The 21459-nt window shown below is 47.5% G+C and overlaps 1 protein-coding gene across 1 annotated transcript in view; it reads right to left on the reverse strand.

Annotated features, from left to right (window-relative positions):
- The window catches only part of CHID1 (chitinase domain containing 1), a 1360135-nt gene that overhangs the window by 971266 nt on the left and 367410 nt on the right, over window positions 1-21459 (reverse strand). Inside the window, exon 9 of the mRNA XM_085644891.1 lies at window positions 12216-12308. Coding sequence (XP_085501017.1) covers window positions 12216-12308 — 93 coding nt within the window. The remainder of the gene's footprint in view (window positions 1-12215; window positions 12309-21459) is intronic.

A 21459-nucleotide genomic window follows, 5' to 3' on the forward strand; every position in this document is an offset into this window, starting at 1 on the left:
CAGTGTAGTTCACTTGGTGGTCCCTAGAGGTAGATCGGTCAGCTGGGGTGTAATCATTGCACTTTGTGTGGCAATGAAACTCTCGAGCACGATGAAGGAAAGGTGACGGTAACGTCAACGTTTTTTAGTAGCTGGACTGTTGGACTGCTGGGCGGCTCACTGTGAAGTGGGCTGACTGTCAGACTGACTGGATGGTGATTTTTTTACGTAGGTCGGTGGGTTTGGCTGGACTGCTGTGCAGGTCAGCCAGGACTCACGGCCAGGCTGACGACCTCAGTGGAACGGCGGGCCCGAACGGCATGGCTGGAAGGCTAAGTCGACCCCCTGTCTGGCAAACCCCTCCTAGGTCCGACCAGCGCAAGGCTGACCGGCTAATGGCTGACTGCGGATTGGTTCCCCGCAGTTCGGCTGGGCTGGTTGGCTGCCGGGACGGGAGGCTAGGCTGGCCGGTGTGGCAGACTGGCTCGACCGGCCGACTGAGGGCTAGACGGGTAGATCCGCAAAAAAAAAAAAAAAAAAAAATCTCTCTCAGAGAGACAGGAGGAGAAGCTGGTTTGTGTAATGATTCATTTACTGTCTAGACGTACACGTCACGAAAGCAGCAGTGCGTGGATGACTGATGGGAATAAAAAAAATACTGCAGAACTCACAAGTGGGGGGTGCGGAGGCAGAGCTATGGGCCAGAAATGTGGCGGGGTCATGTAAAAGTCCATATTTTTAAAAATTCTATTCTCAAATAAACTGGGGTCATGGAAAACTTGAAAGTAAAGCTATTCTGTCTTAATTGTGACAAATAAGAGTGCATTTTAAGGTAGCTTATGGGGTTATTGTACCTGCTGCAAATACATCTACAGCAGGGATAACATGAACAAGATAACTTAGGTGGTTAAAGCACTTGGTGAAAAGATCTGTGTGTAATCTTTGTCATGGATCTTATGGCTATGTCTGTTGCAGAGAATTACAAGTAATAAATAGCTTGCACATTTCTATGTTATGCAGGATAGCTCTGTGGGTTACTGTTTCTGTTACAGAGACCCTTAATTAGACTGCAGGTCCCAACCACAATAGCTCACTGAATTATACATCTTCTGCAACCAGCAATATGTAAAATGTGAGGCCTTCTTACTAATTGCTGGGCTTGAACTCACTCTTTCGTAACTGAAGGCTGTAAAAAATGGGTTCCTTGGACAGTAATAAGTACAGTATCACTACAAGTCAAAACATGATCTTTCTGTTGTGTGCTATATAAATGGCGTTAAAGTCACTATAAACGCAGACAAGCATACCTGGGGCCCTATTACAGATAGGGCGCACTTTTCCTGTTTTCGCCATGGCGCACCTTTAAGCAGGTGTGCCGGGTGTAAACAGGAAAAGTGCGCCCTATCTTGTAGAATGAGCTGCCCACCGAGCAGCCGCAGACTCCTGCTGCCCCCAGGGTGCTACATTCAAAATAAATACGGAGCAGCTGTTTAAAAGCTGCTCCCTGTTTCTATGAGCAGGTGGCAACCCGCCTGTACTGTTAAGAGGGGAGAGAGTTCCCCTTGCAGGTGGGTGCAGTGAGTGACTGCACCTACCAGCCTGCATAGAAGCACCTTTCCCCCCTCCAGAGGGCTACCATCAGGGGGCGCACTGTTTGTGCCTGCTGACAGCTTCTTTGCCTCTGCGCCCACATGTATAATACATCGCGGGTGCAGAGGCCAATGGATTCCCTTATTTGCATGGGGTCACGCCCGCAAGCAAATGAGGGAATGCCCTCTCGAGAAAGCACTTGTGCTATATGTGCACAAGCATTTTCAGTATTACAGAAGGGGGTGACCAAGCGGCTGCAGCTCCTTCTGTAATACCAATATGCCCCAGGCGGGTGCACATGCCCGCTGCACCCCTGGGGCACGTTCTGTAATATGGCCCATGGTATACTTTCAAAGCACACCTGCTTTGCACGCTGCTGTTTGACTGGTCACTAGAGCTCTTTTCTTCACCTGGAAAGGGCTGGCCTAGAGAGTATGATAAAGTTTCTGCTATGCTATGAGGAACCTTCAAATTGCGGTGGGCAGATTTACTGTGGGTTAATGGATGTATTTACATTAGCTGTAGGGGTGGACTCTTAACTCTAGGCTCATTAAGCAGACACTTTTGTGAATGGGAGGAAAAGACTGGACAAGATGCCTCTCTGTGGACTGATGAAGCTACGTGAAGTGGTGCATCTGATAAGATTTTGACAGTGATATGTGTCAGGCATCTCCACACTGGCTTACCAGGATTCAATGAATCATTCACCTAGCCTAACACTTGATAGAATTGAAACATAGTATTGCTATATTACTCGTGTTTTACCCTTTATTATGTTAGTATTTATATGGCTAATACATTTTATTTACATATTGTGTGTAAGACGTAATCAATTGATACAGAAGTCACGTTAGTTGGGTTGACATCTGTGCCACCATTTTAGTTAGAGAAGACGCCATGTTCTGTTACAATCGAAACTGTTACTTGCACATTCGAAACTGTTGTTTGCTCATTTACGAGAAATAGTCCTTGGTAAGTTTTGTTTCTTCAATGCTGACTTTAGCTCGTCAGTGCGTGCCTTTTCTCTTAGATCAAGGCCTTCTCCCACCTGTCTAGAGGAGAGGATACGCCAGACGACCTTGAAATGTAGATAGCTTGTACCAGGCTGCGGAATCGAAGCTTATGTTCTGTACCCCATTGTATTAGGACACCCACCAGTGTTTTTCCAAGGTAGGCAGGTCTTTGTGGACTCCGCAACATACATAATGTAACTTTATGCTAATTAAAGTCAGTCCCTCGTCAGCCATCATAGGCAGCTGGTCAGATTGGACTCTACTGCAGTGTAATTTGTGAATAGACTTGTTTGCTTGTATTCTCTTCTGCGTCATCGACTCTTCATTCTTGGAAGGCTAGAGGAGGTCGAGAGTGACCCGGGTGGCCCTAATCAGGTAATTTCCTTCAGACTGCATTTGAGCTCACAGAGGGAATAGTGTTTTAATACTTGAGAGTTGGGCCTATGGTTCGAGATAAAGCTGTGGTCATGGAAGATGTGCCTAACTAGTCGTACATTGACGCTCGAGTACTCAGAGAATATTGAGGGAACTAGCATTGCCTACTTTAGCACTATTACTATTTCTCCTAGGATACATGGTTTCATGAAGAGTCATTGCTAAAAAGGGTGTGGTACTACCCTACCATGACAAAGACATCATGGCGGGGAATGTATCTGTGCTAGACCTCCAAAATTTGTTTAGATGTTAGGTGTTGTGAATTTCGTAGGTTGTGTGATTCCTGAAAGTGACATTCTGGAATGATTTGATTATCAATGCGGTGGGCCTACTAAATTTGGAATTACTGTGTCAACCTATCCCGAAGTTAATGAATAAATGTTGGGTTGCAGATCTAAAAGGGACATTACCCTTTAGTGGAATCAAATGCTATACACAGCTGCTGCTGTGCAGTTGATGCATATCGCCTCATCGATTACTGTAGATGAAGGCTCTGTAACAGCGGGATTTTTAAATGCATTTGTTTTAAGTTTGCATGACAAACATTGGTGAAGTTTAATAATCATTAAATAAAAACGATGACTAAAATACTTCTGGACACCAATAGGCCAGGGGTAGCCAACATAAGGGCAACAATATGCCTTGAATGCCCAGAGTAATCAGAGGGCCACAATTATGTCAGTGTTTGCCACCAAGAGTGGGCATACGAAGACAATGATGCTAATAATTTGGTAGGTGCACGAGGAACACTATTATGCCCTGATGTTGACTATCATATTAAAATGAATTGTGCTAGACCTGACATCCTTGGAGTGGTATTCCCCCAAACAGTTTGCCTTCACTCCTCAGGTTTTGCTGAATGTGTTTCTGTTGGCTTTAGGACTCTGCACACTTCTGCAATGCTAACCTGTGCTATCTTGCCTGTGCCCTCTCCTTCAAACATGGTAAAATTGACTTGCACCTAATTGGCACATGTATCCATGGCCTTTAAATTCAATGCTACTAGTTGGCCTGCAGCACTCATTGTGCCACCCACTGAAGTAGCCTCTTAAAACATTTATCAGGCCTGCCACTGCAGCCTGTAGTGCAGTTTTAATCTGACATTTCAGACTGGCAAAATGAACCTTTTGCCAGGCATAAAACTTTCTTGTTAATACTTATAAGTAATCCCTAAGTTAGTATATCGCAGTAGGGGGTGCATTAAAAAATGGGGAAAAATATGGAGCCCATGGCAAGCATATCAGGTATTGGAAATGGGGGTGAGGACAACCATGTGGTGTTGGTTCTTATAACTGATGTATCGAAGTGTAAATAATAAGTTCATTGGCTACTTGCTACTTAAATCTGTAACTACAAACTAATCACCTGATTGCACTGTAACACTGAAAACTGATCAAATGCTGATTGTGCATGTTCTGGTAGTGAAAAACACCTAAAATCATGTTTTACTGCTGTAAGGCTGATTTCTCTTCTATTAACTTACATTGGGTCACCTTATTACATTTAATAAGTGATACCTTTTGATTGGGAGCAGATTGAGATATGCTGTTTAGCCTCAAATTAATTGTAATTTAAAATCCTCTTTAATTGTAAAGGTGGATTTTAAGTTACATGCCACTTTTAGAAAGTTTATCAAAAGAATGGGTAACCCAATTCACCTTTGTGGGCTTGGGTAATAAAGTAAGAAAGGTAATGATGCCTACAAGGGAGTCATTTAAGAATTTTATTTCATGGTACTAATATCTTAGGATAGGTGACTTTTAATGACACCTGCTGGGATAACTCAAAGAATTCAGTCAATAAACAAATCAATTGCAGTAACAGGGTGTATCAAAAAAGGAATGATTTTATATTTCAACAACATAGAGGTGAGGGTACAGAAATGACCACAATAAAGTCTAAACATACATTGACAATGGAAAACATATCACACAAGAAAAAATATCCTAGTTCTCAATGTATAACTGTCCATCTTCCTTAAATCAAGTCATGAGTCGGTTCGATGCATAGGATTCATAACTCAAAATAAATAAATTGACAATGACTAAAGAAAGAAGAATGGGTTAGGCATCGACATTTCAGTCTTTGTTGCGCCATGTCAGTAAGACCATCTTCAGGACAAGGAAGAATCTTGGGAAATTTCCTGACCCCTTGGATGGGTAATGAAGAATCAACTAAAATTCTCGGAATAAAGGTTTATAGTTCGCTGGCAGGGACAGTATTTATCAAAAAACGACCTCCCAGCATGGAGCAAAAGGGATTAAATTCTAGTTTTAAGTTCACCACGGTATTCGTGTGACAGTCGTGTAGTGAGTTTCAACCGAATTGAAAAGCCAGTCGGCGATGCGGCGAGCGCAAGGTAAGGTTTTTTATTTTTTTTTATTTTACTTATCCCGTCGTCTGTTGACTCCCCCCCCCCCCACCCCCCCCCCCCCCCCACCCCACCGCTGCCCCTCCCCACCGCTCTTACCTGTGCCGGCCACGCCTGCATAGATATATATGAACAATACTAAAACAGTAGTTGCTTGCTTTTGTCTAAAAACATACAAAGGCCGTTTATAATGATCAAATATTGAAATATTTGCTTGCGGCGCAGCAATGTCACCCGGTTTTCAGCGCACTTGCACTCATTTTCATAACAAATGTTCGGACTAGGATACAGCTTATTAAAACAGAACATAAATTATCAATTTCTTTAAATCACAACTTCTTATTTTCGATACCTATTGTAACAATTCCAATTATAATGAATACACGTATGAATTCTAGAATTTTAAAAAACTGAAAAGATAATAGGATTTTCCGATTTGGGGAGAAAGGAAGTTTCTGTATTTCTAAGAGTGGCTGCACCATGAAAATAGCTGTTTCTCTACAAAGAGACAGAATAATTCTAGAGCCATTTTGCCCAGCAGCATGGCGCTCAGTACTTGGACATTCTTTCCGGTAAACAATATCCAGATAGAAAATGGTTGGGTTGGCTCCAGAAGTAGGGGGCTTGGAATTGACTGTCATGAGGTTTATTTTTCTTTGCTCATGTTGGACCCAGAATGAGTTGGTCACCGTGCAGGCCTGACCTAAGGTGTACCAAGTTCAGGACAGCAAAGCACAGAAGTCTTCATTATGAACAAGAGAGAGGAAGCTGAAGGGTGCGGTCAGTCTTTTCGAGCGATCTGAGGAGGGATACAATACCAAATATGAATGGACAATGAAGACGTGCCACATGGCCAAGGAGAAGACTGAATTGCCAGGGAGGAAGAAATTGGAAAGTAAACAAAACAGGGGGCGAGTGGTTGCCCTCCCTGGCACAGTCCTTTTTAGCCGGTCTCATCCTTGAAACTAAGCCAGGATATTGTGGTGTTGGGGTGGCAGATAAGGGGGTGGTGAGGCCTAGGTGGGGGCAGGACACAGAAGGACACAACAGCAGGGGTTACTGGAGTGGGCCGAAGACCTCGAGCGGTCTCGCGCCCTTTTATTTATACCGTAGGGCGTGCCCGCCCTCCGGGTGCGTGGATGCGTGAGTAGCGTGCTGTAACGGGCCGGGTGGCTCCGTTACCACATCCCTCCAATCTTTCAGATACAGAGATCATTTATCGCCAAACCATTCAGTTCTTGTGCACACCACGCAAAGTCTCTCAGTCTCTTACTTGGGGCCGGGTTTGGCCGAAGTCCATATGGTCGGCTCCGGGGAGCGTCTCCTCGGCCTGTACCTCCTGCCCCACAGACACTGGGCACCGCTGTCTCGGCAGAGGGCCCGCTTTCTCGATCGCCCGCCCCGGGCAGTGGGGTTGCGCTCTGCGATGGGCTCGCCGGCGTTCCTGGTGAGCCGCACCCCTCCGGGGCTTCCAACTCTTCCTCCTCCGGGTCGGTCTCGGGGACGCCAGATGTTATTCGTTTGAACCAAGACGCATTTCGCGTTACTGTCCGTGTCCCTCTCCTGGCGGACACCATGGTGCCCCGCACTCCGGTCACTTCCCACACCTCCGGTTCAAACGGGGTACGATACTTCCAGTTCGGGTATCGGTCCTTCAGGATGACCCCGTCCCCCACCTGGAGACTCCTCCCCCGGGCTCTCCTCTTCAGACTGGCTTTCTCGTTGGAGGTCCGCCTCCTCCCTTGCGCCGCCTCTTGGTCTAGCGGCGTGGGCAGCCACACATGACTCGCCGGGATATTGTCCCTGGGGGCCTTCTTGAACAGAAGGTGCGCTGGCGCACACCTGGTGGTACAGTGGGGGGTCCGCCGGTAGGCACTTAGGAACTGTGAGAGGCACTGATCCGCATCTTCTCCTTGCTCGACTCCAATTCTCAGCGCCCGGTTCATCGTGCGCATGAAACGCTCCACCTCCCCATTCGCCTGGGGCCACTGCGGGGTAATCTTCCTGTGTCTGACTCCCCGAGCCGCAAGGTATTCCTGGAACTCTCGCCCTTGGAACGGGGGCCCGTTGTCCGATCGGACTTCCTCCGGCAGGCCCATCATGGCAAATATGCGATCAAGCGCCGCTCGCACCTGGCTGAACGCCGTAGACGACACTACTTCCACCACCGGGAACTTGGAGTGTGAGTCCACCACCACTAAGGTGTGTCGCCCATCCGGGAACGACCCAAAGTCTATGCTCAGCTTGGACCAGGGTTCCAGACAGGGCTCCTCCGTGATCACTGGGTGAGGCGTCGGCTCCCCCCCCGTGATGTTGCACGAGTGACAGCTGCGGATGGCTTCCTCAACCAGCGCGTCCATCCGCGGGAACCACACCTTGCTCCGCAGCCTTGCCTTGGTCTTGGAGATGCCTTGATGCCCTTGGTGTGCCAACCTGACCACCTCTCCTTGGAGACTCATCGGGATGACGATGGTTGCTCCTCGCAGGACCACGCCGTGCGGCCCCTCGCTGAGTTCACTCCTCGCGTTCCACACCTGCTGTCGATACACTTTCTCCTCTTCGGTGAGGGCCTGCACTCCATCCAGGAAGTTCCGCCAGTGGTGGGTCGCCAGCGTGCGCTTCACCTTCACGAGGCAGTCGTCCAGTTCCGTGGCTTTGCCGATGTCTTCCAACGTGAGTGCCACCGGGCATGCAGCTTGCGACACTAGTCGGACGAACTCCTCCGTTTCCGCCTCATCCGCCTGATCAGGGCGCACCGGCTCCGGGTGGCGGGACAGGAAGTCCGCTGGGTTGCTGGCTCCGGGTCGGAACACGACCTCAAATCGGTACGCTTGTAGCTGGACTGCCCATCTCTCAATCCTCGGGGGCCCTAGCCTCGCCGTGCCAGCGAAAAGCGGAACCAGGGGCTTGTGGTCGGTGACCACCCGGAAGTCGTGCCCATACAGGTAGAGATGGAAGTGTTGGCAGGCCCACTTGATGGCCAGCGCCTCCCGCTCGATCTGCGCGTACCTCATCTCCGTAGCCGTCAGAGCCCTGCTGGCATACGCGGTCGGGACCCATTCTTTCGCCTCCGTCTCCTGCATCAGGACCGCGCCCAGCCCCACGGGGCTCGCGTCCACCACTACCTCTGTCCGCCGGTGGGGCCTGAAGTACGCCATCACCTTGTCATCGATCAGCGCGTCCTTGACCGCTTGGAACGCCATATCTTCCTTGGCCGTCCAGGCCCACGGGTGACCACTCTTTGTGAGAAGCCGGAGCGGCTCCGACAGGGACGCCAGATTGGGAATGAACCGCCCGCAGTAGGTTGCCATCCCCAGGAAACTCCTGACCTCGGTGGCCGATGTGGGCCTCGGAGCAGCGCGGATCGCTACCGCTTTCTTCGGATCCACCCTCAGGCCGTCCCTCGAGAAGATGTAACCGAAGAATTCGACCGACTCCTGGTAGAAGGAGCACTTGGCCTCGTGCAGGGTGAGTCCACTGTCCGCTAGCCGCTGTAGCGTGTCACGCAGATGCCGATGGTGTTCTTCCAGAGTTCGCGAGAACACCAGAATGTCGTCACTTAGGTTGATGACTCCCTGGAGACCCGAGAGAGTCTCCCGTATGGCGTTTTGGAAAACTTCGGCCGCTGACGAGATCCCGAAGCTCAGCCGCTTATACCTCCGCAGGCCAACGTGGGTGGAGAAGGTGGTTATGTTGCGGCTGTCGGGGTGGAGTTCAAGCTGGTGGTACCCCGCGTTGAGGTCCAATTTCGTGAACCACTGCGCGCCGTTGAGGTCGGCCACAATGTCGTCCATGGTGGGCGTGAGGTGTCTTTCGCGCTTGACCGCCTTGTTTGGGAGGCGCATGTCTACGCACAGTCGGATGGCGCCGGGCTGCTTGGGTTTGGGCGCCACGACCAGGGGGGACACCCACGGGGTCGGACCCGATACCTTCTCAATCACCCCCAAGTCTTCCAATTTTTGCAACTCCTCTTCTACCTGTGGTCGCAGGAGGAATGGTATTCTCCGGTGACGCAGCGCCATGGGCCGGACCGTCGGGTCCACGTGTAGTCTGAACTGCTTTCCGCGTAGGCATCCTAGACCTTGAAACAGCATCGGAAAGTCCTTCAGTATCTCCCTTGCATGCAGCTCGTGCACCTGATTTGCGAAGAATACCAGCGCCAGATCTTCGGCGGTGTGGCAGCTCAGCAGGGTGCCCCTCTTACCTTCCGCCACGTGGAAGGTCGTGGCCAACTTCCGGCCTTCGCTGACGACTTCAACATCAATCACCCCTCGCAGGGACAGTGGCCGGTCACTGTCGTACGTGTAGATGAGGGCTTTGGAGGGTCTCAGGGGTGGCCGTGGCGACAACCTTTCATACTGGCAGCTGTCCATGACGTTCACCGACGCCCCCGTGTCGATGAGAGCACTCACCGGGGACCCGGCCACCAGGATGTCACACATGGGCGGCGGTCTTCTCTTCGTGCCTTCCCGGCCTACAAACGACACGAAGAACACTTCCTCTTCTTCTTCCCCATCTCCCTCGAACTGTGGCGTGGAGTTTTCGCGCAGGGCGGCGGATTCTTCCACCTTCAGTTGGTGTACGCGCGCCGGAGCCCCACGTGGGCCGGAAGCGCCTCCGCGCCCCCTGCGGCTGCTCCTGCAGACCTTCGCAAAGTGGTTCGCTCGGCCGCACTTCAGACATGTTTGTCCCATGGCGACGCACCGGCCGCCGGGTGGGTGACCTAGGCCGCAGTTGCCACATGTGCTGCCCTGCGGAGCCCTTGCGGCTCCTCGCTGATTGGTCGGTCGCTTCTGCAGCGCGTCCACTCTCTCTTCCTTGATCGCTGGCGGCTTCTGGGCAGCCGCAGGCCGGTTGAGGGCCGCCTCCATTGCATCCGCTCGAGCATTGGACAGCTCGTGAGACCGGCCTAGGACCAGGATGTTGTCGAGGGAGATGCCTGGCTCCCGCAGGATGAGACGCCGCAGCGGGACCGATCTGCACCCTTGAATGAGCTGGGCCCGGATCTCCGCCCTTTGGTCTGGCAGCTCACAGGACAGGGAGAGTTTCCGCAGGCGTGCATAGAAGACGTCAATGCGTTCATTTTCTTCCTGTCGCGCCTGGCGCAGCTTAAACCACTCGAAATCGGGGTTCGTTTGGGGATCAAAGTGGCGGTTCAGGGCCCTTATGGCGCCCGCATAGTCGTCGTCGTTCCCCCTGTCCGGTAGAGTTTCGAAAAGGTCATACAGTTCTTCGCCCCCGTAGCACATGAGGAGAGATCTCTTGACCGTGTTGTCCGTCTCCCGCACTCCGACAAAGTAGTGCTCCAGCCGTCCGATCCACGAGCGCCACCGCACCGCCGCCGTGGAGGGGTCTGACAGTTCGCTGAACGGCGGCAGCGGGGCCACCGCCCCGTGTCCAGGCGCGGCGGCCGCGGGCTGCGCGGCGACCGCGGGCAGCGCGGCTGCCTGCTGAGGCGGTTGCGCCGTGCCACTACCACTGGCGGCAGGGCCCGACATGTTCGGCACCTCTCACTGCGCCCGTTCTCCAACCGTGGCTGCTTGGCTGGTATCCAGGCGAGACCTACTTTCCCTCTGCTGGTGCTGCGCGTGGGCGAGACCTGTGCTGCTGAAAGTGTTGCCCGTAGGCGAGACCTGCTGGAGCTGCGCGTGGGCGAGACCTGCTGATGGTGCTGCTCATACGCGTAGGCGAGACCTGCTTCCCCCACCGATCTGTGTTCTTCCTTTTTTTTTTTTTTTGTGTGTGACTGCTTTATTGTCCGTTTACTTCCCTCAGGCACTGCTGAGGACGCCCCCTGCAGCAACCGGCTGTCGGGGCCTTTACCGGCAGAATCCAGGCCAGCCAAAGCCCCCAGACGCCCAGGCAGCTCACGAGGGTCGATGTTCCCCTCCGACGGAGCTCACCTGCCAAGGACCGGCTTCGAGTCTTCCAGCGCGAGGACGCGCGCGCGGCGAGGTCCTCCCTGTTCCGCCTCTGCGGAGAGCGCCGGGCACCCCCAGGCAAGTGCGATGAGCGCCGGAGAGGCGAGGCGCGGGTAGGCTCCGCCCTCGTCGCCAATGTGGTGTTGGGGTGGCAGATAAGGGGGTGGTGAGGCCTAGGTGGGGGCAGGACACAGAAGGACACAACAGCAGGGGTTACTGGAGTGGGCCGAAGACCTCGAGCGGTCTCGCGCCCTTTTATTTATACCGTAGGGCGTGCCCGCCCTCCGGGTGCGTGGATGCGTGAGTAGCGTGCTGTAACGGGCCGGGTGGCTCCGTTACCACAGATATGAGGGCAGCAGGAAGGCAAGAGAGGTGGTAGACATGACTGGGAGCATTCAAAAAATGGATGCAAATTTGGACGAGTACTCGGATGGAAGAAAGACTGCCTAGAAAATCGAGAACAGAAATATGCTGTCATTAATGATGGCATTCCCTGAGCAGTTTAAAACATATTGGTTTGTATGGAAAATGGAGGTATCCTTTCTCAAACATGTACTATTTAAAGAGGCAGTGATATACTCGGCTGTCGCATTTTATTTTCTTGTGCATTTTTAAGGCTGAAAGCGTGTTACTTCTCTCGTTAACAACATGAAAATAGATGAGCAAAGTGTGTTTTCACCTGAAATCTTTTTGGGAGTTAAAACACAGCCCCCAAAGCAGTATTTTTTTTAAAGTACAGAAGGGACCCACAGATAAAATCAAAAGTGGCCTGGGAGCCCCAGATAAAGACAGGAGTGGGGTTTGACTCAGGAAGGTATTACATGCCCTTTAAACAAGCACTTAGGGTTACTCACTGGATGTCGCTGTCACAGAAGGCTCAGCCTTTGAACTCTGGAAAGTACCTACCCCGGTGCCACAGATGGAGGAATCACTAGGACAAACTTCAGTTTGGCTTGATGCAGAGTTTCTGCCAGGTGACCCAGCATATGTACCAGCTCCCTGCAAAATAAAAGCAAATAGTTACACTCAGAATGGTCCAAAACTCACACCTGGTCTGCGGTAGCGGGTATGGGCCAGAGAGAGGCAGCAATTATGCAGCTCTGCAGAAAAGTCCCATCTCGGTCTACTAGCATCGAGACTCTACACTGCAGCTTCCAGGAGGAGATGCAACACCTTCTCCTCATTAGGACATTACAGACAGCCCTTACCGCGCAAATTTAAACAATGTCTTATATGGCAACCTGGGTTTCATTGGATATCCAACAGCGCTCTCTATTCAACAATATCAACAGATAGGTTGTTCCAAACAAACGTACAACATTACCCTTTATCCACACTGCTTCGCATCAAAAGCTAATAGTTGGCAATGTGGTGCCAAATCATCATCATCAATAGTCTTTGTTCATTTTAGAATTTAAATCCATAAAATAAAGAGTAGGCAAAAACTCAAACACACTTTAAGTTGTGCAAAGTAGCATAACATAAGCATTCGTAGCTAAAAGCAACTTTAAAACAATGAATCAAGAGATCATAAAGATAAAATACGCTGCTCAGATACAACATATCGACACATAAAAGCCCCACACTCACGTGTCATCAAAATCTTACAAAAATTAAACATCAGACTCCATGGCTACTTAGTGTAGGGAGGGTGTGCCGGATGTAAGTGGAGACTGCAACCCTCTGCTCGCTGGAAGTGTTGGAAAAAAAGTCAAAGCAGGATTGCAGTGCCGAAAATGGCATACCCGCAGTACAAGTTTAATGTGACGTCTTCTAGGGGCTTTGTAGAACGAGCAAAAAATCACAAACTGCATTGTGCCTTGAGTCATTCCATCACAGGACAGTTTACTAGCACTCTCAACCAGTTATTCCGCCATGGAAAGGTAACTACAAGGTGGAAAATACTAAGTCTGAATTTTGTAAGTATAAACCTATTTTGATTATCTGTGGTGTGGGCTAAGTAAGATTGAAGAAATTCACTTAGTAACAAGGAGGAATACAAGATACACGTTACCTTGGGTCTAGCCAGGCTATGTCTTTATTCTTAAAAGCGCTGAAGGAACATATGCTTGAGTTCAACCCTGCCAAACTGAGATAACCTCTTCAGATCATCAAATAAATTGGGTTTCTTTAGCTAATACGACAGCATCATAATTAATACACAAACAATGGAATTTATGAAGCCAGGTCAAGCGCTAGACTACCTTGTAGTATCAACCTGTTCAGGTGGTCTTCCTCTTTCGTCCGAACCCTTTCTCACAAAAGAAGTGGGCAGTGTCTTATAAAGGTACTCATAAAAAAACACACCCAGCTCTTTGTGACCCCAAAGTGATGAGCAACTAGCAGTGACTGACAACTCTCTCTTAAGGCATACATTTTCGGTGCCCTCTAACTTATCCATGTTAAAATGTTCCCAAATGCCTGCCCAATAGGTTCTAATCATTTCCTTCAGGGGTTTCATTTCCAACTCAGTTGAGAAAGAAAAGAATGCTGCGGTAGCCTTCACAATTTGATTATTCCTAATATTAATTTGATGTTTCCAGGTAGCACCAGCATCAAAGAGCACCCCCCGAAATAAGAGAAAGAACCTGTTTGCTTTAGCTGAACATCCTTCAGTCTAAAATGACAGGGAGTGGAAGGATTGACCCCGCAAATCATAATGTAGGAGTTATCCAGCTTAACTCTGAGATCCAAATTGCCCATAAGTTCATCAAATGTGTTCAAAAGTAGGCGAAGAGCTTGCAAAGTGCGCGCAATCAGTACCCAATCATTTGCATATAAGAGAGCAGGACTAGGGAGATATCCAAAGTGGGGCATCTCCTTGCACCTCTACACCACCAGCCTCTGCAAGTTGTTCAAGTAGAAGTTGAAGAGGAAAGGGCACAGTCCTGCCTGACCCCCCTGGTAATGTAAAATTCATCAAAACATTCTCCATCCATACTATATCTAAATTTGGCTGCTATTCCAGGGTAAATTTCTCCTAAAGGGTTAATAATTGACAACTCCATCCCCATGTCTGCCATTAAGCGCAAACGTTTGAGGTGAGAAACACAGTCAAAGCTGCTTGAAAGGTCCTTGAAGGCCAGGTAGTGTGTGCCCTTTTTGGCCACATATCTATTGATCAATTGTGGCAAATTTAGAGACTGTTCCACCATTACAATATCCTTGTAGAACCCATATTGGATGTTGGCCAGGAGACAATGTTCCTCTGCAAATTATTCTAACGTAGCGAGTAACATTCTAATCAAAACCTAGACCAAAACATCCAAAAGTGAAATTGACCAATAGCAACAGGGATCAGCACAATTGCTCTTTTTATATATGGGTATAATTAGGGATTGTGAGCATGTACTGACAGTAATGGGGCCCAAATCTCAATATTATGGCTTTGAAGAGGTCAGAAGAAATTCCATTGGGGACCAGTGCTTTTGCCTTGGGCTTATAGAAAAGGCAGATATAACCTCTTGTAAAGAAAACTGAAGGTGTGTTTAACCACAGGGAACCAGAATATTTTACACCCCAATACTTTACCTCCACAGAACGTCCAGTGGTTGGTGAACGGAGACTGTGTTAAACCTCAATGTCATGAGACAATATGTCCCTGAGGTAAGGCCCCAGCCAACACACCAAAAATACAGTTAATTAAAGGAACCACTCAAAAACGCAGTTCCAGATCAGCGTAAAATTTAAAATATTTATCACAAAAATTCAAAAGATACAGTACAGAATCAGCATAAAATCATAGGCATAAAGGATCTTAGGAAATGGGTCATACCGTATAGAGTGCAAAATCTAAATAATTCTAAGTCCCAAATGAGCAGCGAAATCAATAGAGAAACAAACAGCATCTATAATACCACCCACAAATGCAGGGGTTTACACAAGAAATCTTCTCATGGAAAAGAATTGAAAGTGCAGATTCATCATATTGTGAGCAAAAGGTTCATCCTTTTAGCAAAGCAGAACACAGATTTCAAATGTGCAGGGGGAACATCCATTTTAAAAAAAGATGACAGCTGGAAATGTTCTGCACCTTGTTGATAAAATACAAAAATATAAATGCAAAAAACCTCTAACGGTGACATCATTAAATGGGAGAGCAGGACAGATATCCTCCAAGGTCACTAAGCAGAACTGTGGTTCATTACCGGGGGCAGCTGAAACGCTGCTAAAGTATGAAGCCCAGCCATGAGCCTGGATTGCTACTTCCAAGTCCGGGGCTTCTAACTCTACAATGAGGTGAATTTATAACCTGCCAAAAGGAAGTACTGTACATGTTCTTACTAGCAGTTCTAAAGCATTCTATGCTTCATCCTTAATCCTGTTATTTCTATAATTAGCACAGATTTGTATCAACCTCTACAATAGGGATCTCTACCCGAGATCTGATGGGATTGCTGAGAGCCTTCCTGAGACCTGAATGGGCCTTAGAGCAATTACAATCAAACAGACCTTTCAACTTTGGTCTCCTGCCAGCGAATGACCTCATGGGTTCCCTTTGCATATCTAGATATTTCAACAAAGGCCCTCCTGATTTCCAAGTCTCCCGCATATTCATTCCAACAAGTGCTGATATGTGATATCTTAGCCCCAATTAACTTTGATAAGAACCACTATGGATTCACCCTGCCCCAAGTAATACCCGGGCCATTGTGCATGATCACCTAAATTCCACCCACCCACCAAGTCTGCATTCACAGGCATTACTGCCCAAGGGGCGAATATTAGCTCAAAGGGTTGTGATCACTCCAGCATGTGGCATTAGCCTGTAAATTATAAACATGGACGCACACATGGTTGTCACTAGAATATAATCTATGGTGCTCCCCTCTGCCCTATGTAAGTATGACAAATTGGGGCAGTAAGTACACTCACTTCAATAGCAAAAACGAGGCTATATTATGCAAGAAGATGACGGAGTCTCCATGCCCATCAATTTGGAAAAGCTGTCAAATCAAAGTTGGAAAATAGAGTAGAAGGGAGAGGTCTGTGCCATGGGACTTCTGGACAGTTCTGCCAAGATCATGTGAGAATTTCTCAACTGATGGCCAAATGGGGTTTGAGCAAGCGAACACTGACAACTGAGATCTGTGCTGCTCAGGAACAACCCATGAGGAGCCCTGGTTGAGAAGAGGACTATTACTAGGCCTCAGGCAACTGTAGCACATAAGAGAAAGACAATGCAGAGGAATAGTTTTTGAGCAATTTCATTTCCTAGTGGCCACACGAAGATTAATCGGTTTCTAGAGCATGGCATAGCAGGTAAAATATCGGAGGGCATTGATTTGTGAGCACTTCTAATTGTGGTGGGAATTCCTTAGCAATATATATATATATATATATATATATATATATATATATATATATATATATATATATTCACTTAAAAAACCATAGGTTTCACACATGTTATAGTTAGCTGGACATTTCACTTGTGAAAAACCATTGAAATTCCCCCGTTATAGTTAGTGCAGGCAACTATAACTCACGCGACCGCAATCCTCTGCTGATGACGTCAGATATTACATCACTGATGACATATGTGTCTTTCTGAAAAAAAAAATATTTGTAATATATGTATAGCTAAAAATTATTGGAAGAAGACATGGGTAAATAAGTGTCTAAATACAGTGATGTAATATCTGACATCATCAGCAGAGGATTGCGGTCGCGTGAGTTATAGTTGCCTGCACTAACTATAACGGGGGAATTTCAATGATTTTTCACGAGTGAAATGTCCAGCTAACTATAACATGTGTGAAACCTATGGTTTTTTAAGTGATATATATATATATATTCACTGAAAAAACCATAGGTTTCAGGGGTGTTATAGTTAGCTGGACTTTTCACTTGTACAAAACCATTGAAATTCCCCCGTTATAGTTAGTTCAGCTAACTATAACTCGCGCGCCCGCAATGCACTGCTGATGACGTCACATATTACATCACTCATGACATGGTCAGTGACATCACTCATGACATCACTGATGACATCTCAAATGACATCACTGATGACATCACTGATGACATCATCCTTGTGATAGAGTGGCAGACCTCCTCTCACCCTAATATAACCTTTGATACACACATTCAAAAATAGAGACTAAAATTTTCAAAACAATGGACATACCAATACCAGTTACAACAACCTCTTCAGTAATTCTAAGATCCACATACACATCCACTCATTCACCAACAGTCCTATACAGTCACTCATACATGTACTCACTCATCATATGTACTCATACACCTATACATCCTGTTACACAATGCCACTCATCCATAGAGTTACTCACACACATAGTCACTCATGCTAATAAAGAATCAAACATACATTTACTTGCATATACAGTTATACACACACCACCATACTTACTTCTACGGAAACTTACACATACTTAGTCTTTTAAACAATCACTTATAGAAACACATACTTATTCATACAGGAACTCTTTCAATCTCTCACTCTCACATATACTCACATATATACACCAATAGTCACATATACTAGTTTAAAACATATGTAGTTACTCATAAAGACACTATTGAGACAGTCATTCACTCACTAACACACCCATACACACACTCATCCACCCATACAGTCCTGCACACATGCTGTGTTCAACCCATACAAACAGTGAGTCACTCATTCATGCACCTATGCACTACGTAATACCCCCCACCGAACCATGCAGACACTCAGACTGATACTCAAAAAACCAACTAATAACCTATATAGACACCCATGTAGCTACTCACCAACCCATGCAGCCACTTATACACAAAGTGAGAGACTGATACAGATATTTACGTATTTAAACATTACTCACTAAGCCATGTATTCACTATGATACACTTAATCAGTCAGTTACACAATCAATTTTTAAAAAACAAATCATCCATTTAGACACTTATATACCCATTTATTCTTCCATCGACCTTGAGATATACATATATAAAACATATTTAATTTTCAGAAAAACACACATTCACTGGATGATGTCATCAGTGATGTCCTCAGTGATGTCATTTGAGATGTCATCAGTGATGTCATGAGTGATGTCACTGACCATGTCATGAGTGATGTAATATGTGACGTCATCAGCAGTGCATTGCGGGCGCGCGAGTTATAGTTAGCTGAACTAACTATAACGGGGGAATTTCAATGGTTTTGTACAAGTGAAAAGTCCAGCTAACTATAACACCCCTGAAACCTATGGTTTTTTCAGTGAATTTCTGAGGTTTTTTAAATGCTAATTCCTAACTATAACGTGCCTGAAACCTATGGTTTTTTCTGTGAATTTCAAAGGTTTTTTAAATGCTAATTTCTAACTATGCCTACAGAGATAGGGCATGTGAAGAAAGAAGAAAAAATGCACAGAAAGAAACAAAAGAAGTGCAGAAAGAAGCAACAGAAGTCCTCAAATACGAAGATAAGTGCAGGAAGAAGGATAACGTGCAGAAAGAACAAAAAGAAGAGCAGAAAGAAGCCTTGTTGCAAAATCATCCTGTACCCTCAACTTTTTCAGACGGATACTGGTGGTAACTGAGTCTGACTAACCAGTCCTAGAGCCAGTGCTATGTTAAAAGACACTTAGAATACAGTGAAAACACCTACATACACTAGGGAACATTATGCGTTGGGGTCCCCCTGTGATTAGCATGACCTCCTCTGTAAGCCCCTAGTGTATAATAGGGCATGGGGATTAAAACTACCTCTTAAAACAGGCCACAGGGCGTTTTTGCACACGTTAACTCAGGCCCCGTCCCCTCTCTTCACCACTGTGTAAACACGCCCTGTGTCCATTTTTAGTTGGGAGATTAAGTTCATTTGAATCCTGAGGGTCCCTAGGGTCCAACTAGCCCACTAGGTACCTCCAGTAAGTGCCACAGAGCTGCGTTGCAGAGAGGTGTAAAAAGTGGCACGGCCTGGACCACCTCTCTGCAATGCAGCTCAGTGGCGCTTACTGGAAGCACTTGGTGGGCTAGTTAGCCCCCAGGGGCCCTCAGTATTGAAGGGAAATTATATCCCCAATTTAAAACGTGCCATAGTGCGTGTTTGCACACGTCACCTCAGGCCCCGTCCCCTCCCTTCACCACTGTGTAAACGCGCCCTGTGGCTGTTCTAAGTTGAGAGATTAAGTCCCCCTGAATCCTAAGGGTCCCTAGGGTCAAACTAGACCACTAGGTACCTCCAGTAAGCGCCACAGAGCTGCGTTGCAGAGAAGTGTAAAAAGGGGCTTGGCCTCAGAACACCTGGCTGCAGCGCAGCTCCCTGGCGCATACTGGAGATGCCTGTTGGGGGCGCGTTTGCAGAGTGCTGCACGGAGGGGGCATGGCCTCCGGCACGATGCCAGTCTTTTATTTATTTTAGTTTTTTAAGAAGGGGGGCTGTTTGGTTCCCCTTCTTATTCTAATTTATTGGCCCTGATGACCCCATCCCCCAGGGCCAGTCTCCTAATTATATTTTTTTGACCCCAATCCCCAGGGCCGGCCACTGTTTTTTATTATTTTTAAAATATATATATTTATAGACACACCTAGGACATGCTGGACAAACCGTACGTACCTATCACCATGACGATTTGCGTGATATTCATTAAAAGGCGACTATGCATGCAATGAATCCACGTGGAATGTATTTACACCACTAGTGAAGCTCTGACATGTCTGATGCCCTACCGTGCCTAATCCTGGTAGACACCCTTGTCGTTTATTTATACAAACATGGGTAGCTATTGACGGGCACATTTAATACACATGCACACCAAGCCATTCAAAGGGGATTCGACAAAAATTCGACCAAAACTATGCAAGAAACCCCCCTCACGGTTAATAAAACACACATCCACTGCCGGATGTGTAATACTTTTTATTTTACTCTCTGGAAAGGGGACGAACATCACTTGAGAGTCACAGCGTGCTCCTGACAGAGCCCAATGCTGTGTTACACCCACCATTGCCTGCCGAGTGCCACACACCTCTGTGTTGTATTCCACTAGCTAGTGCATATGCTATGACACTCTCTAGCCCATGTGCACTGTAACACCACCCCGTGAATATGTCATGCCACACTTGTCTTCGCACGGGTTATATTGCCCCATCTAACGTGCCTTTCTCGATGCCTATGTTATAACGCACAGTGCTATGCCATACATATTACAATCTGGGATCCATATCTTTGTCACAGTGCATATGCAACGTTACACTCCCCAGCACATATTTTATATTACAACTTTAGAGACTAGTTAGGTTACACAACACTGCCCTGTGCATATTACACTCCAAGGCGCATATCGCATAGCACGCGCTAGTGCCTGTGCTATCTTGCGCTCTCCAATGAATCTGTCATTGCGAACAATGTATTGCATATTATATTTCACGCCCGGTTCATCTTATATCACACTTTTTGGTGCATAGTTTATACCATACACTATATCTAGTTTTCATTTTCAATCGTGCTCTCAGGACTATGTTCTATATAACACTGTGTTCCCCTACCCTTTTCACGGGCATTACATTTTGCGATAGGGGGTGGAGGGTCAGGGGGTGTTTCTGCCAAGTGAGCCAGGAGTCACAGTCACAAACGTCCTCTTCTTCCTGAATAAAAGTGAGATTATGCTGCATACTTGTTCATATTTTAAGTAGTTCGCACAGACACAATGTTTTAAAAACAATAAAGTTCCTAATACCCGCCTTCTCTGAACAGTTAGCTTGCTGCCCCATCCCCTTCCTCCCTATCCTCTGTTGTGTGAATCCATGGACTAGCCTCCTCCCTCCTGCCATGCATGGTCTGATGTGCTGCCACTGCCCTCAATTTAGTATGATGTACCAGTCCACTCCTCCTGCCCTCCATTGCCCAATTCTATGCCCCATCATTGACCTCCTGCTTAAACTCTGTGCTTAGCTTGCTGCCCCTATTCTCCTTCCCCCTGCCCTCCGATGTCTTTGTGCATGCCCCTGCTCCATCCTTTTTGCCCACCATGTCCCATGGACCTGCCACTCCTATCTACTCTGAGTGTTCTGTTGAGCTGCCACTCCCCTCCCACCTGCCTAGCATTGTCAGATGACTGTAACCTGTCCCTGCCACCTCCACCCTGCCTGTCCACATGCCATGCCCCTATCCTCTTCCTCCTGTCCTACATGGTCC

Source organism: Triturus cristatus, chromosome 3_1 (genome assembly GCF_964204655.1).
Source record: "Triturus cristatus chromosome 3_1, aTriCri1.1, whole genome shotgun sequence".
In the NCBI taxonomy this organism is placed as follows: domain Eukaryota; kingdom Metazoa; phylum Chordata; class Amphibia; order Caudata; family Salamandridae; genus Triturus; species Triturus cristatus.